This window comes from Ascaphus truei, chromosome 1 (assembly GCF_040206685.1).
Source record: "Ascaphus truei isolate aAscTru1 chromosome 1, aAscTru1.hap1, whole genome shotgun sequence".
Lineage (NCBI taxonomy): Eukaryota > Metazoa > Chordata > Amphibia > Anura > Ascaphidae > Ascaphus > Ascaphus truei.
The window spans coordinates 247,737,695-247,755,423 of record NC_134483.1 but is presented as its reverse complement, the minus strand read 5'-3'; the positions used below and the strand labels follow the sequence as shown (position 1 = coordinate 247,755,423).

Sequence of the window (17,729 nt, the reverse complement as noted above, 5' to 3'; positions counted from 1 at the left end):
GGAATGTGCAAAAAATAAGTAGTGAATTTAATTGACTAATTTTGCTTGATTCAATCAAAACATGCAAACACTGCACCAAATTTAGCAACTAAAAAATGTACCATTGAAAGAATGAGTGAATCATGGAACAGTCTCCCAGCTGTGCACCAAATGTATAATGTAAAATGGGTTTCTATAGAAAACCATAGGGTTCAGTTACTGAAGTCCCCTAACTGCAAAATCTGTGCAACAAACCGTATTAAAGCTGCAAAACGTGAAAAATCCTATATGTTTTTAAAAAGAAATAAGTCCTAATGCCATTTTTAATGATTTTTTAATGTACATCAGTACAGTACATTCTTTGGTTGCTACAGCAACCATTTAGAAAGTCATATCCACTTTCTCTTTTGAAACAGGCTCTGACACATACCTTTTTTAGCTCTGCCCTTTGGCAACAAAGTATCACAAACACATATGTTGCTGTGTTCCAAACAGCAGGCTGCATGTGTTACACTTAGTAGTATAATGTTACATATCAGCTGCAGCATTTCAAAGACAGCAGCACAAAGTTAGAAGGCAGCCCTTTAGTTAGGCACACAATCAGGATTTTTACAGATATATAACAGGAGCACCAAAACGATTGCCAGTTTAAGTAAGAATGTAGAATGATACATTGCCACATGCTTTACATATACAACAAAAGAAAAAGAAAAGAGGAAATTTAGTTTTGCTGCTTTAAACATAGAAAATAAGTGCTGTGTTTAAAGCATCACTCTGGCACACAGAAGAATAGCAAGTTTGTGCATAGCCTTGTGCCAATGTATATATATTGTATTGTGTGGTGTATGCATCGTCTTTTTAACAAAGGAATTAATGAAGATGGGTGGCGGAGCTAGAGGTGGAGTTTGGCAGTGACGCACATACTGTATGTAAGCGACATGTAATATTAAACTAGAGGCACGCGCCCCTTTTGTGAGTCATAAATGCGTCAAAACGGTCCGTCAAATTTGTCTTGGCGTTAAAAACAAAGGCAAATAGACGCAAACCTTTCTCAGCGCATCCACATGTATGAATTTAGACAGTCTAATGATGCTTCATCAGCCAGCAATGTTTCCCATTAAAGAGCTGTGCATTTGATTAATGGTTAGATAGAGAATACACAATGAATACTTCTTCATGCACACACATATATTATTAATATATATATTAATATATATATATATATATGTATAAAATATATTTAAAATGATATTTTATTAAGGCATTTGACATATTTATGTGCATATATATTTAAAAACGCCACACTCCATACAAATACGAATAAAACGTGCAGCCAATGTAAAAACGGGAATAATGAACAACATATGCCGGTAAAGATTTCATGAATAGTTATTTTTTTTTAAATGCAATGTACTCTTTTAATCCGGGTACGTTGTCCTTATTGAATCCCATTGAAAGCAATTGTAGTTTTTACTTTGATAAAATAAAGGTCATACATGACCCCTCAGTTTTGTGTAGTTAAAATGCTGCTGCACAAAGAGGGATGAAGGGGGTCAGGTATGACAGATACCAGACTGCCAAACTGGGACACAAACACTGCACTAAATTTATTAAAGAAGAACATCTCATTGGCTTCAAGAGGAATGTTTTTCCTTGATAACTTGGGGCAGTTTTTTCACCCCAATTATGCAGCCAGGAGACTTTAATGAAGTTCTCCCAATATGTTGTTTATTATTTTCTAGGTTCTATTTTTCTGCCTTTTGGTATGTGAAATGTATTCCCTCTGTTTCTATAACACACCAGGCATAGCATTTGATTAAATGAAACCTCACCTTCTACTAATAATAAACAAACAAAAAAATACATATAACCGTTAAATATTGTTTTCTATGCAGCCTTGATGCCCGGAGTCAGCAAACATGACAGCAATTCTCTGCTTGTTTAAATAGGACCATTAGGTCAAAGCCCACATTACAATGATTGAGAGATTCCTCCATCGAGAGTTGATATTCATAAAGCTGCAATAAAAAGTTAACGTGAAGTTAATGCAAATCCCTGAACTTCAGTAATGTGTTTGATATAGACTGAGACACAAAGCTATTGTAACATGGTACCAAGTCATTTTTAAATGTCAGTGACTATTTTTTAATTTGATTAATCTTCCTATTCCTACTGAAATACAGTAGCACACAAAAACCTAGTTGAATTCTAGGCTTGGATTTCAATAGGGTTTGTTAAAAATGTAAGCATTTGCAAATTGCGGTCTATTTCCTAAACTGGAGCTAACCCAGTGCAAAAAAAAATCACCATTTTTTTTAATTTGACATTTTTTAAAGAACTTGAATCCCATTTAAAGCAATTAGGGGCCAGTGTACTAAGGTTTTTTATTTTTATTTTTGTGCGTCACAATTTCAGTGCTAAAAGTTAATGAAAACTTTTAACAAAATGTACATTGCATGTATGAAGGCTTCATACATATGAGGCATATTTTGTTGTTTGAAATTATATTTGACGCATCTCTCATGTTGAATCCCTGATTAATACAATTTATAATAAAGCAGAAGGATGTGTATTTTATTTATTTATAACTCAAATAGTAAATATAAATCACTAGTGTAATATTATTTCTGACACCTATATTGTCAAAATAGTAGATTTTGTTAACCTATATATAACGAAAAATCCGTGCTGCATCAAATAATGTTTTGGGCAGATACACAGTAACTTAATTATGCGCTAACATTATTTGCAGTCTTTTTAGGATTTATGCCAATTTGCACTGAGCCGATGATTTTCATGTACTTTTAATAAATTTTTTAGGCTCATATATATTCTCTTTAAGCACATACTATTTACATTGGTACGCCAAGCACGGTCGATTTCTGTGTGCCAAAACAAATTAAATAAATCATTTTAGACATAGCTGGCGCAGATAGAGACATTTGAGCTTAGTACATAGGTGCACACAAGTGCAAATTAAATTTAGTTGGATGTGCCAAGTTTGCGTCAAAAAAAGCCATTTGTCCAGGTACACCTACTGTACATAGACAGTTTGGTAACTTAAACAAAAACAGCAGCTCACCACCATGCAAAATTATTTTATGCAATGCTGAGAATGGAGAATTGTCAAAGAATCATGACGGTAGACGCTAAACTCTTTTTCAACAGAAGAGGCAAATCTATTTTAAGACATACACAGACATTACATGGATGCAGAGCAAAAGGGGGGGGGGGGGGGAATCAGCATTGTAGTAATCTATTAATCAGTTGTGTAAACATTTGATGCACACCTTTAGTTAGAGGCCCTTATATCCACTTATTTTGCACAATAACAACGGTCAAAGATGCAAACGTTTTTTTTTTTACATGACACTAGACTAGAAAGTAAATTAGGTAACTGTTTCCTAACTTCTCTCTGGCACTGGATCTTGCAGTGGGGTTCCCCACTGCAAGATTCTCTTCCTTCTCTGTAGTAAACAGGTGGAGTATTATACCTTATTTAAGTAATAATCCCTTTGGAACAAGGCATTACTGGCCAATAATGCCCTGGCTGGAGAGTTGAAGGCCCGAGGCGAAGTCGAAGGACTTTTACCCAGCCAGGGTATTATTGGCCAGTAATGCCCTGTTCTGAGGGGATTTTTACAATTATAGGCTAAATGTAGAGGCTTTTTCATAAATAATAGACACTTTTGTATAGTTATATAGATTTTTTTATTAAAATAAAATGGTAAATACATGAAACCACCTCTATATACGCTTACATTGCAGCTCTCTATAGCCACACACTGCCGCCCCCTCTGTACACACACACACACACACACACACACACACACACACACACACACACACACACACACACACACACACACACACACACACACACACACACACACACACACTGGAGCTCTATACACACACACACACACACACACAACATCTCTACACACAGCAGCTCAACACACAACACAGCACCTCTACACACACACACAAACTGCTGCTCCACACAACTCTGCTGCTGCTAAACATATTCTACACCCATAAAAACTGCTGATGACACTGACACACACACAACACACACTGGAGCTCTACACACACACACACACACACGCGCGCGCACATACACACACACACACACACAGACACACACACAGCAGCTACACACACACACACACACACACACACACACACACACACACAACACAGCACCTCTACACACAACACAGCACCTCTACACACAAACAGCAGCTCAACACACACACACAGCATCTCTACACACAACACAGCAGCTCTACACACACACAAACTGCTGCTACATACAAACTCTGCTGCTGCTACACCCATAAACACTGCTGCTGACACTGACACACACACACACAACACAGCACCTCTACACACAGCAGCTCAACACACAACACAGCACCTCTACACACAATACAGCAGCTCTACACACAAACTGCTGCTACACACACATACAGCACACACACACACACACACACGCACGCACGCACACACACCCGCACACGCACACGTACACGTACACGCACACGCACACGCACACGCACACGCACACGCACACACACACAACACAGCACCTCTACACACAACACAGCAGCTCTACACACACACAAACTGCTGCTACATACAAACTCTGCTGCTGCTACACCCATAAACACTGCTGCTGACACTGACACACACACACACACACACACACACAACACAGCACCTCTACACACAGCAGCTCAACACACAACACAGCACCTCTACACACAATACAGCAGCTCTACACACAAACTGCTGCTACACACACATACAGCACACACACACACACACACACACGCACGCACGCACGCACGCACACACACCCGCACACGCACACGCACACGTACACGCACACGCACACGCACACACACACAACACAGCACCTCTACACACACACAAACTGCTGCTACATACAAACTCTGCTGCTGCTACACCCATAAACACTGCTGCTGACACTGACACTGACACACACACACACACACACACACACACACACACACACACACACACACACACACACACACACACACACACACACACACACACACACACACACACACACACACACACACACACACACATACACACACACACACACACACACACACACACATTGCTGCTGCTACACCCATAAACACTGCTGCTGACACACACACACACACACACAAACTGCAGCCACAAACAAACTGCAGACAGCCACTTACTTCTTTGCAAACTCACTTTCTCCCCCCCCCCCCCAATTCAACTGAATCTGCTCTGTCAATCTCAGTCAGCTTGGTAGGGAGAGGAGTCAACCCGTGGCTGATACTTCCTGACCAATCCCATGCCCTGTCTCAGAGCTGTTCCTGCCTTCTGACCTATCCCCTGCCCTGTCTCAGAGCTGTTCTGAAAGCTGGTTGGCTGGAAATAAACACATTGAAAATGAACACATTGCAAGCAGCAAAAATGCCGGGCATTACTGATTGGTTAATGCCTCGGGCATGGTCAGCGCTTATGCGCTGACCAGTGCTGAGGCGCGTTCTCACTTACCAGTGAGCCCATGCAGCCACAATGAGAGCGGCTTTAGTAGGGGCTCGCCTACGCTTCCGCAACCGTGCGGAAGCGTAGGTCTTATCCAAATTTTAGATTTCGCGCTCAAGGGAGCGCAGGGCCGGTCACATGAGCGGTTCGCCCAATGAGGGCTAACCAGCTCCGTGACGTCACTGGCCCGCCAACCTGACACGCCCCCGAATGGCTCGCTAACCAACGCCAGGGAAAGCACCCGCTTTCCCTCAGCCTCAGCGCGCCTCCGCACGGGCTATGTCACCATGGACTCAGCCTAATGCCCGGAATTTTAACCAATCAGAGAGCAGGGATTTCAATAATGCCCGGAATTTTACAGCTTTAGCCTATAATATCATTTAATCCCATTATTGCTGGAGTGACTGTCGAAAAATTCTGAAGAAGTGTATGCTTCTGAAACATTAAAGGGCATACTCAGGCAATACTCAGTGAGGCAAACAATGCAATACAGGATTGGACATAAATAGTAAAAAAAAAAAGACAGCAAGAAAATGCAGAAGTCAGATGTACAAACAGAGACATCTTCCAAGAGTGTTCAAAACACAGCCATATTCTATTGTGTTAGTTTGTGTTGTGTTTCTGTCACCATTACATTTTTGGAAAAGTCTGTAGTATTATTAATTATGCTGTGATCTATTGTGTTATCACTGTGGCCAGTTGCACAAGCTAAATATGTACTCATTCATATATTCACACTGCAGAGCATGGGCATTTTGCATTTGACCATTGTTTGAAAGGCAGCCATATAAAATGAAATAATAATTTTAGCAGATGCCTTATGCCGTTGTTTCTGTTTCCATGTGTTGCAGGACATGGTGGAGTGAATCAGCTAGGGGGTGTTTTTGTGAATGGCCGACCCCTTCCTGATGTAGTCCGGCAAAGGATTGTGGAACTGGCCCATCAAGGTGTAAGACCGTGTGACATCTCTCGGCAGCTACGGGTCAGCCACGGATGCGTCAGCAAAATTCTTGGCAGGTAATGGAGTGTATCAGATCACCTCGGAAAAGACTCAGGAGAGCTGAGGCTTTTACAAAGTAGTGGTTTATTAATAAAAGTGCCTTGTGTCCTACGCGTATTTTACTATTCCATTTAATTATTTAGTAAACTTTGTCAAAGCAGCTTGCACCATGTGCATTGAAGACATTCTTAAAGGGCTTAAAACAATGGATTACTTCCTGGGTCGGGGCAGGCAGATATGCAGAAAAATAGGACTATGCTTCTATCCATTCAAGTGCACTGCTTGGTTACAAGTGGGTTTGTCTGCAGTTCCTCGTAATTTGACAATATATATATTATTGCTGAGCAAATCCATTGTTGTTATTTTATTAGTGCACTTTAGCATTTTGGACACATTTACATGCAAATACATAGGTGTTTGGCTACTGTTAAAATGTTTGATGTTTTATTTAACAGGAACGAGGCCTATGTAGTTAAATATTTATTTTAACATTGCTAACAAGAATTGAAAAGAAAAAAAGGAATTCTGGATTTAGTGCGATTTCCTTTTTATTTTGGAGGATTAAATCTTTCAAGAGATTTCAGGTCATTATTTTATGAAGGTTGGTGGACCTGTGAAAAACATGCAGACACACTCACAGTAATGTAATCTCTTCTGTACCTTGTATGGCGGAAGGTTTGGGGCCTTTATGTTTACCCACGTAACTCACTTCAGTGCTACTACATTTCTTAAAATAGCTCTTTTTTATTTTAGAGCAGAACCTCCATTGAAACAGAACTCCCGACCTTTGTCGAAAATATCTTAAACAATCTTCTAACCCTATGAAAGGTGAAATAAAAAAAACAGGAAGTGTGTTAAATATTAGTAACTTCATTCCTTGGTTTTGATTCTTATGAAAAATGGACACAAACTTTATTCTTAAGTTTTATGTTAAGTAGTAATGCGGTTGCATAAGCACCCCTTTATACATACATTGGGTAGCAATTCTTTTTTTCTTTTTTAATCTATAAAACAAAAGCTTTTATCTTCCACATATCAACAACTTTGCTTTCTTTATTCTTTCCAGCAGTTTCCACTGACTCTTAGCACCTATTTAATATGCGTTGATGGCAGAGTTTAATTTGCTGGAAAAGACTTCAACTGCACTAAAAATAATAGGACTAATAATAGGACTCAAGTATTTTCCAGAATAGCTTCACAGCATATTGAATAAGGGCACGTGATTCGTGGATTTGGACATGAATGGAGGCAAACTCCAATTTAGCTCTATCCATTGAAGTCGTGTTGGTGAATATTGATCCATGTAGTGTGTATATTTTAAATCACGGACTGTTTTTCATAAAGGCTTTGTTTCTTTTAATAGGTCTTATACTTTCAATCGTAGAGCCTGTCAAGTGTGACATATTTTAAAATAATAAGCTTCTGCTTTAATTTATTTTTTAATTTTGTTTCTTTGATTTGATAATTCTGCTCCCATGAAGAAAATAAGAGGGCATTGGTGACCCAAGCACAACCTGAATTCAAGGCCAGCAATCACAGGAACCATTATTATTTTGTCACTTATTTTATGTATAGCCATGCATAATAATGGTATACTACTTTCCTCTCTGTTGGCAGTAAGTCCTGATAAGTACGGGTATGCCAGCAGTAGTTATGGAGGTTTTCCCTCACACCCTGGTGAGGTGCCCTATGTATGGAGGGGAGTGGCTGTATGCTCTGAGTCCCTGGATAGTGACATCAGGGATGCGCCTGCCTCCTGAAGTATATAAGGCACAACACAGTTAGTTAGTGTGTGTTCCAGCAGTTATGTGAAGTAGCTGCTAACTTTTATTTTCCTGCATAAGGGATTGTAGGAACACTTTGTGACCCTAGTGCAGTAACTAGCGGTCCAGGTTGACCAATCAAGCCTGTCTAAGCCACTCTGTGTCCAGGGACCTGGCATAGAGAGGGTCTCCCTAGGAGAAGAGGGAACCCCACTTCAATACGGGAGGGCGTACCTGGCAAAGGGACAGCACGAAGAGATGTGCGGCTTGAGCCGGCAGCTGCATGGGGCAGTCTGCTACATCCCAATCTACAATAAAGATGACGTTGTTAATGAAACCCCCACTGTGTGAGTGTGAGATTACTCAGCAGTGGCAGTCACCACCAAGAAGGAGTTCCTCACCAGGACCATCTCCCTGCGGAAACACAGATCCTGATGAGGTGGAGGCGCTGCACATGATGTAAGTTGAACTCGCACTCACTACCTCAGCTACCTGTCCTGATGACATCCCCTAATACCATCAAGCGGGAGACTCAGGAGTCCTGTTGCCTACAGGTGCACCACCAAACACGAACACGTAATGGGGGTTGGTTGTTAGACTACCCGGGCCAATGTGAGATTGGGGGGGGGGGAATACCCGTTACATATGGAAATGACAGAGTGTATTAGGAGACGCTTTTCACTTGCTTGTGTGGTCTGGTATACATTTGCTGAGGAGTGCTTGACTTGCAAAATGTGTGGCATATTTTGAGCTTATGCTTTAGATATGCACTGTGAACAAGGACTGTTGATAGTGATAACATTGCAAAGCAAGTCCTTCCCAATACTGGAAGCTTAAAAGACCACAGTTATCTTGGCAGACATCTCTGAGGAAGTGTCTCTATGCTTGTCTTCTGGCTGATTATTAGGCAGGATACATCGAATACATCTATCAGGCACCTAGCTTCATTTCATTGCCAAATTATGATTAATATTTGCCGCGTGGATTCCAAGAATTGACAAAAACATGGTTGATAATTAAAGACACTTCTTTTAGTTTTGTCTCTCATGTTTTTATTTAAGTATGTATATGAATAAACTATGCAGAAATAAACATGTTTCATGATCTCATTAAGTACCAAGGGTTAAATGTTAACAAGAATTTTTTTCTAAATCCAATCAAAATGTCTTGCATGGTTCAAGGACACAATATTTTTTATTATTCCATTTTTCTAATCTAAGTACAAGGTGGGGATTTTTATTTGTGTCATAGTCACTTTTGTAGAGACAATGAAACATAAAAGGTACAAATTAAGGGGGGGTACGTTCACTGGTGTTTTTGTTCTCAGGTTTTTCGTGTTTTGGTATCATTTGTTTGAAACTTAAAGGTGCGGTTCCACCTAGGTTTTTTCCTAGCAGCAATGCAGTGCATCTCCGGAGCTGATCAGTGTTAGTTTGAGCTCCGGGGACCCACAGCTTTTTGAGACATGCTTGCCTCAGAAGGTACTGTACCCTCAGAACCATCCTTGGCTTGGTAAACAATAATGATGTTTAGATCGCTTGCGGGACCCTATATGAAGCCACAATGCAATACATCGCATTTTGCTATTGGCCCAAATGCTGCAGGAGATTTAAGAACCAGAAAGTACTGGCAGCGTCTATGGAGGTAAGTATCTCAGGAAGCAGGGGCTTCCAAATCTAAAATTAACGAGTGTAGCCCTGGCTGGTTTGGGCTAATACGTCTGCCCTCATCCTGGCAGTAATCCCTGGTAAGGGCAAGTTTGCCAGGAGTGATCATGGGTTGTTGTCACGAGAGAACAGACAAAACATAGAATAACCGGGCCAGATTGAACAAGACTAGGATATAGTAAACTGAATGAGTTTATTTCCTATGAGCAGAACAGACAATACATCAAGCAAATAACATTACAGAAATATTTACACTTACTGGGGTTGGACAAGGAGATATTCAGCCGAATAGCAGCTCCTTAGTTGTTATAGGTCACAACAAGCACGACAAGCCCAGGAATAAGGCTGCAGGCACCTTTTTAAAGCTAAGGGACCTGGTTTTTAACATTAGCCTCATCCGATTGGCAATGAATTAACTTACACCTATTAAACATTGCCACATAACGTGGAAGAGCTGACATCACCCTCCCCTGACAGCTCCAGACATGTGCAGTGGATATTTGAGTAGCCCCACAAACAGGGGCCCAAATCCTTGGCACCAGCAGGTCCGACTGACGTGACATTGGACCAGCGAAGCTTTGGCTCAGGGTGTCACTTTTGACAGGTGAAATGGTTATCACCTAGTTGTGAGACCTGGTCTGCACATTCAAGGGGGGGTGAGTCTTATCCCCTTTGATCAGCATATGGCCTCATTAACACATCAGAGGACTCATGTACAGTAACTCACACTGCTTTTCTGAATAAAAATATGGCATAAACTATTACATGGGAAATCATAACTTCTATTGGTAAGAAGGGGTTAACAATCCCTGGGCCGCCTGCTATAGGTGGGATTTAACTTGTGTCCAAATATCACCGTTATAGCATGTATACAATGAAAGTTATAATTTTTTCACTTTATCCATTGTCATGGATACAATACCATTTTCCCCCTCTCTCTATGTTAATACATAACATAGCAATTAATTCTGCTGAAGCGGGGAAATGCAGATCAACATATACACAATATGGTTAACCCTTTCCCTCCTGACATGATTTATACACACAGTAATATAACACAGACTGCTGGGGAAATACATCTCAGACCTGGGATAATTCTGCTGAAGCAGGGGGATGCAGATCAACATATACACAGATCCCATTAACCCCTCATACCCTGATCATGACAGTTTTCCCCACCTCTCTGCAGCCCAGTGAGTCACAGAGAAAGTAATGTAATCAGGCCTGGTGTCCCATCAGGGGCAAGGGGTTGGATCTTACTGGATCTGTACTTAAGAGGATGTACTTCCTGAATTTAGTCAGTTGCCTCTACCGTGAGAGAGGCTGGTCTACCTGAGAGCAGTGTGCAGGGCTCTGCATACTGTGTGCCCTCCCTTAGGGTAGTAGTGGGAGACTGTTCCCCTTACTCTATCAGGGAGTAAGGGAAGAGCTAGGACTGCTCCTGGTGCCCTCTGGCTGGGAGTGTAGTCCAGGGACATCCTGCGGGTGCAGGCCCTAGTTCTGCTGACTGACTGCTGTGCTGTGTGCATAGTGAATAAAGAAATACTGTTTACTATACTTCTGTCCTGAGATTGAAATCTATTGGGAAGGAGAAAGAGACTCTCAAGCAGAGATTTTACCCCGTATCCTGGGGGCTGCAAGAGATGGAGGCGCTGTCACTGTGAGTACGGGTCAGGTTATACCCCAGAAGCCTGTCCTGTTGCTATCCCCTAACATCATGCGGGAGACTTAGGGCTGTTTATCCGCAGGTATGCACCACACTACTTCGAGTAACCGGTGTAGCTTTCCCCATAATAGACTCTATCTGCAATTTGGGGACAGGGTTACACGAGGTTCAGCTCTCGAGACCTCCTTCTTCCCTTCTATATATATTTAAAAAAACCAAGTCGGAACCGAACCTTTAAATTTCCAGGTACCACCTGCTTCATACCTACTTAAAAAAAATAGCTTGAAATGCTGCTTTAATTTGTTTTAGTTTGGGATTTGTTTTCAAATAATGGAACAAATAAAATAAGCAGTTTTAACTGTTGCCAAATGTTGAAACTTTTTGCAAAAAAGTTAGATTTTTTTTAATTTAAACTCAAGTTGACTAGTTTATAACCCCCCTCACCCCCCACACTCAACCAAAAAATAATAATTTGATGATAAACCTTTTTTCGAGTTTTGGCACAAATTTCGCACAGATTAAAAAATTCATTTCAAAGTTTGACTCATGCTTCCGAACAAATTTTGAAGTTCAAATTTTGAATCTGAGAACCTACCACCTACTAACCTACCCATCCTTAATACACATATTTAAAAACAACCTTCAATTGTACATTTTTAATTCTGGTTTTTAATCTTGGAAAAAAAGAATGTTACTGTTTACTCTTTTTGTCCCATAGCAGGAATGTGTAGGTTTTCATATGGAGCTGATCACAGATATTACACATGCCCCTAAACCTTTATACCAACATAAATTATCCGGTGTGCTTTCAGAAGACAACATTGGAAGTTTGAGGACTCAGAGTTGGGGCCTGTGCCCTTCACAATGTATGTTGAATGACTGCAAATTTCAATCCACAATAGAATTATATATGTTCCGTAAAATGAACAGTATAATTGGGGATAATCAAACCAGAAGCATATGCAAAAACAGGAACGTTAAACTTGTTTCATAAATATTTTTACAGTAATTAAATTGCTCTGCTTACTTCTCCAGAGAGCTAGTGATGCAATGAAAAATATCCCCTTAGTTTCAGCTGCAAGATTAGGAATGTGTGAACCTGTCCATTTTCACTCTGCAAGAGTTTTCCGCAATTTGTTTTTGTAAATTGATGAAATGTTCAAGAAAAGGGTATTTGCCAATTCTCATAGTGAAAAATTCATACTCCCCGTCACCATTTCTTATGCAAATATTGGTTAAATTTACCAATATATACCAAGTTTTTTCCGCAAATGTTTTGTGTTGATACGTTGATATAAAGCTGTTCTTTGATAGTTATCCACCTTTTATTGTTTGTTGGTGAAGTTATACCTATTTAGAATAGTTTTGATAGCTGTGAATGTCTAATATTCCACAAATTCCCAATCTTGTGTGAAGGGTTCACCCATCTCTTTCAAAGTTGTCCTGAATGTGTCAGTAGTAGCTATGTATACTGTTGAATTGTGACTGCTTATTGTAGTTATTTACTTATTGTTTCTTAAAAGGCAATTCCAAAGAATCATGCTTTCAATGAGCTGGATGGTTTGTACCCTAAAAATACTGTGCACTAGTACAGTACTTGTTGTTACACTATATTATAGGCTGAAGCGGGTAAATTCCGGGCATTATTGAAATCCCTGCTCTCTGATTGGTTAAAATTCCGGGCATTATCCAATCAGTAATGACCCGGAATTTTAGCTGCTTGCAATGTGTTCATTTTCAATGTGTTTATTTCCAGCCAACCAGCTTTCAGAGCAGCTCTGAGACAGATTTTTGGCAGCTTGCCAAGTTTTTCAGCCAATCAGCTTTCAGTTCTCATTCACAAAGAGTTTGTGTCTTCACTGTGTGTTTTGTGGGTAGAGGAGCGGTGCAGAGTGTTTTGTGTGTGTGTGTGTGTGTGTGTGTGTGTCTGCAGTGTGTGGGTTTACATGGGGACTGCAATGGTTGTAGAGGGGGGCTGCTGGTGTGTGTTTTATGTACGTAGAGGGGGAAGCAGTTTGTTTTGTTGGTGTGTGTCTGCAGTGTGTTTTGTGGGTGTAGAGGGGGGCTGCAGTGTGTGTGTGTGTGTGTGTATGTGTGTGTGTGTGTGTGTCAATAGGTGTAGATGGTTGAGGAGGGCTGCAGAGTATGTTTTGGTGTGTATGTGTGTCTGTGTTTTGTGTCTTTGTGGGTGTAGAGGGGGGGGGCTGCTGTGTGTGTTTTGTGAGTGAGAGGGTGGAGGAGGGCTGCAGTGTGTTTTGTAGGTGTAGAGGAGGGGGACTGCATAGTGTGTGGGGGGACTGCAGAGTGTGTTTGTGTATATAGAGGGTGGATGTGTGTGTGTATAGAGGGGTCTGTGTATATGTACAATTTCCTTTTAATAAACTTGCAGTAAAAGCATAAGAATGTAGACAATCATGCTGATAAAAATCAATATGACTTCAAATTTTTTTTAAAGAAAAATTAAACAAAATTAAAAATAAGCCTACATTTAGCCTATAATAGTAATAATCTGTTCTTCGGGGATTATTACTTAAATACAGCACAGCGGATCAATAGATGATTTGATACATATAATGTGCACCTTGCACTGTAAGTACACTATAGCTTAATTACTTATATCAGACTTCCTCCATCAAGCTTTGTACTGTAGATGGAAGATATGCCACTTCTGGCTGGCAGGTTAAGGTTTAAGGAATCGGGGAACACGTCCCCTGCAGCGTCTCTAGCCATGCGCGCGTCCCCACTTTGTTTACAGAGCGCACCCTCAGCTCTTCAAGGCGTACCACGGAGCATAGCTCCGCTCCCGATGATCCACACCTCCCTCATGCGCGGCGCGCACACGTGACGTCGTGCACCGCTCCCCAGCTGCAAGCAAGTACATTCACTTGTCTCCTGTGCCTTGCAGCCAATCTCAGTCTCCGCAGAGGCCGCACCTCCACTCCCCCTCCCAGTCATGCATCTCTCCTATTTAAACCCTGCTCTTTCACTTCCTCATTGCTTAGCATAGACTTTCTCAAGTAACTGTGCTTACCACAAGCATTTCTGTTTGACCTGTCTTAGCCTTCTTGCCTATGTTTCCAGTACCTGGCAGTCTTCGCCTTCGCCGCGCTGAAGCGGCTACTCTGAAACCCTCTGTATTCCTGTGGCCTATTGGCATTCCCAGTTCCTACTGTCCTTCCAGAAGCTTTCTTACCTTCTACGCTGAAGCAGCTTTGCTCAAGTTTTCCTACGTCTAACCTGAGGCGGCTTAGCTCCAGTTTCCTGCTCTCTACGCAGGGGCGCCTTCGCTCCAAGCTTCCTGCTTTCTATGCTGAAGCGGCTTAGCTCCAGTTTCCTGCTTTCTACGCTGAAGCGGCTTCGCTTCAAGGTTCCTGCTTTCTACGCTGAAGTGGCTTCGCTGAAGTTTCCCCTGATGATGACCCTAGCTCGTGACCGCGACCATCTCTTCTATGTCGCCTACCCTGAACCCGGCTTGTCTACGGATTACCCTGCATTCTCCAACCCTGATCCGGCTATGTTTGACTACGGACTGCGCAACCCAGAACCGGCTTCGTGGTCTAAGTTCGGTGTTTCACATCCCCACCTCAGCCCTGCGGTCCGGTCCCGGTTTGTGGCAAGCACGACCGTTACATAAGGGAAGGAAGAAAACTGTATAGAAGGCCTAGTGGGGGGCATTTAGGTTCAGGGGTGCTTTATCAGTGTGATCCGTGAATAAAATGTTATTAGATGTATTCAGGCAAATGGCACAAAGTTGCATAGTGGGTAAAAAACAAGGAATTTGGGGCCTCTCAATAGGAAACAATAGAGCAGGGCTGCACAACATACGGCCCGCGGCCGCATGCGGCCCGCCGGGGAACCCCGTGCGGCCCGCGATGGCCCCCCTTCAACCCCCCTTCCCCCCTTCCAATATATACCAAGTGTTTTTTCGCAAATGTTTTGTGTTGATACGTTGATATAAAGCTGTTCTTTGATAGTTATCCACCTTTTATTGTTTGTTGGTGAAGTTATACCTATTTAGAATAGTTTTGATAGCTGTGAATGTCTAATATTCCTCAAATTCCCAATCTTGTGTGAAGGGTTCACCCATCTCTTTCAAAGTTGTCCTGAATGTGTCAGTAGTAGCTATGTATACTGTTGAATTGTGACTGCTTATTGTAGTTATTTACTTATTGTTTCTTTAAAGGCAATTCCAAAGAATCATGCTTTCAATGAGCTGGATGGCTTGTACCCTGAAAATACTGTGCACTAGTACAGTACTTGTTGTTACACTATATTATAGGCTGAAGCGGGTAAATTCCGGGCATTATTGAAATCCCTGCTCTCTGATTGGTTAAAATTCCGGGCATTATCCAATAAGTAATGACCCGGAATTTTAGCTGCTTGCAATGTGTTCATTTTCAATGTGTTTATTTCCAGCCAACCATCTTTCAGAGCAGCTCTGAGACAGATTTTTGGCAGCTTGCCAAGTTTTTCAGCCAATCAGCTTTCAGTTCTCATTCACAAAGAGTGAAATTTGCTCTTAGACAGGGGAGGTGATTGGACAGAAGGCACCAGCAAGGCACTGACTCCTCCCCCACCCTGCCTACAGAGCGCTCTGCACAGGAGAGTGAGGGGAAAGGTTTGTGTGTTTGTGTGTGTGTTTTGTAGGTGTAAAGGGGGTCAGCAGAGTGTGTTATTAGTGTGTGTCTTCTGTTGGTGTGTGTATTTTGTGGGTGTACAGGGGACAGCAGAGTCTTGTTGGTGTGTGTCTGCTGTGTGTGTGTGTGTTTTGTTGGTGTAGAGGAGGGGTGCAGAATGTTTTGTTGGTGTGTGTCTGTAGTGTGTGGGTTTACAAGGGGCTGCAGTGGGTGTAGAGGGGGGGGGGGCTGCTGGTGTGTGTTTTGTGGATGTTGAGCTGCCAGAGTCTGTTTTGTTTTGTGTGTGTCTCTGCAGTGGGTGTTTTGTAGGTGCAGAGGGGGGGCTGCAGTGTGTTTTTTTGTGGGTGGAGCAGGGATGCAGCGTGTTTGTTTACATGGGGACTGCAGTGGTTGTAGAGGGGGGCTGCTGGTGTGTGTTTTATGTATGTAGAGGGGGAAGCAGTTTGTTTTGTTGGTGTGTGTGTCTGCAGTGTGTTTTGTGGGTGTAGAGGGGGGCTGCAGTGTGTGTGTGTATGTGTGTGTGTGTGTGTGTGTCAATAGGTGTAGATGGTTGAGGAGGGCTGCAGAGTATGTTTTGGTGTGTATGTGTGTCTGTGTTTTGTGTCTTTGTGGGTGTAGAGGGGGGGGGGGCTGCAGTGTGTGTTTTGTGAGTGAGAGGGTGGAGGAGGGCTGCAGTGTGTTTTGTAGGTGTAGAGGAGGGGACCTGCACAGTGTGTGGGGGGACTGCAGAGTGTGTTTGTGTATATAAAGGGTGGTTGTGTGTGTGTGTGTGTGTGTGTGTGTGTATAGTGGGGTCTGTGTATTTGTACAATTTCCTTTTAATAAACTTGCAGTAAAAGCATAAGAATGTAGACAATCATGCTGATAAAAATCAATATGACTACAATTTTTTTTAATGAAAAATTAAACAAAATTAAAAATAAGCCTACATTTAGCCTATAATAGTAATAATCTGTTCTTCGGGGATTATTACTTAAATACAGCACAGCGGATCAATAGATGATTTGATACATATAATGTGCACCTTGCACTGTAAGTACACTATAGCTTAATTACTTATATCAGACTTCCTCCATCAAGCTTTGTAGATGGAAGATATGCCACTTCTGGCTGGCAGGTTAAGGTGTAAGGAATCGGGGAACACGTCCCCTGCAGCGTCTCTAGCCACTTTGCTTACAGAGCGCACCCTCAGCTCTTCAAGGCGTACCACGGAGCATAGCTCCGCTCCCGATGATCCACACCTCCCTCATGCGCGGCGCGCACACGTGACGTCGTGCACCGCTCCCCAGCTGCAAGCAAGTACATTCACTTGTCTCCCGTGCCTTGCAGCCAATCTCAGTCTCCGCAGAGGCCGCACCTCCACTCCCCCTCCCAGTCATGCATCTCTCCTATTTAAACCCTGCTCTTTCACTTCCTCATTGCTGAACATAGACTTTCTCAAGTAACTGTGCTTACCAC

General features: G+C 42.1%; 1 protein-coding gene across 3 annotated transcripts in view; it reads left to right on the top strand.

The window, feature by feature from the left end:
* Nucleotides 1-17,729, top strand: part of PAX5 (paired box 5) — a 268,060-nt gene that overhangs the window by 10,158 nt on the left and 240,173 nt on the right. For all 3 annotated transcript variants that reach the window (XM_075602572.1, XM_075602563.1, XM_075602582.1), the window contains exon 2: nt 6,390-6,555. In XM_075602572.1, coding sequence (XP_075458687.1) covers nt 6,390-6,555 — 166 coding nt within the window. The remainder of the gene's footprint in view (nt 1-6,389; nt 6,556-17,729) is intronic.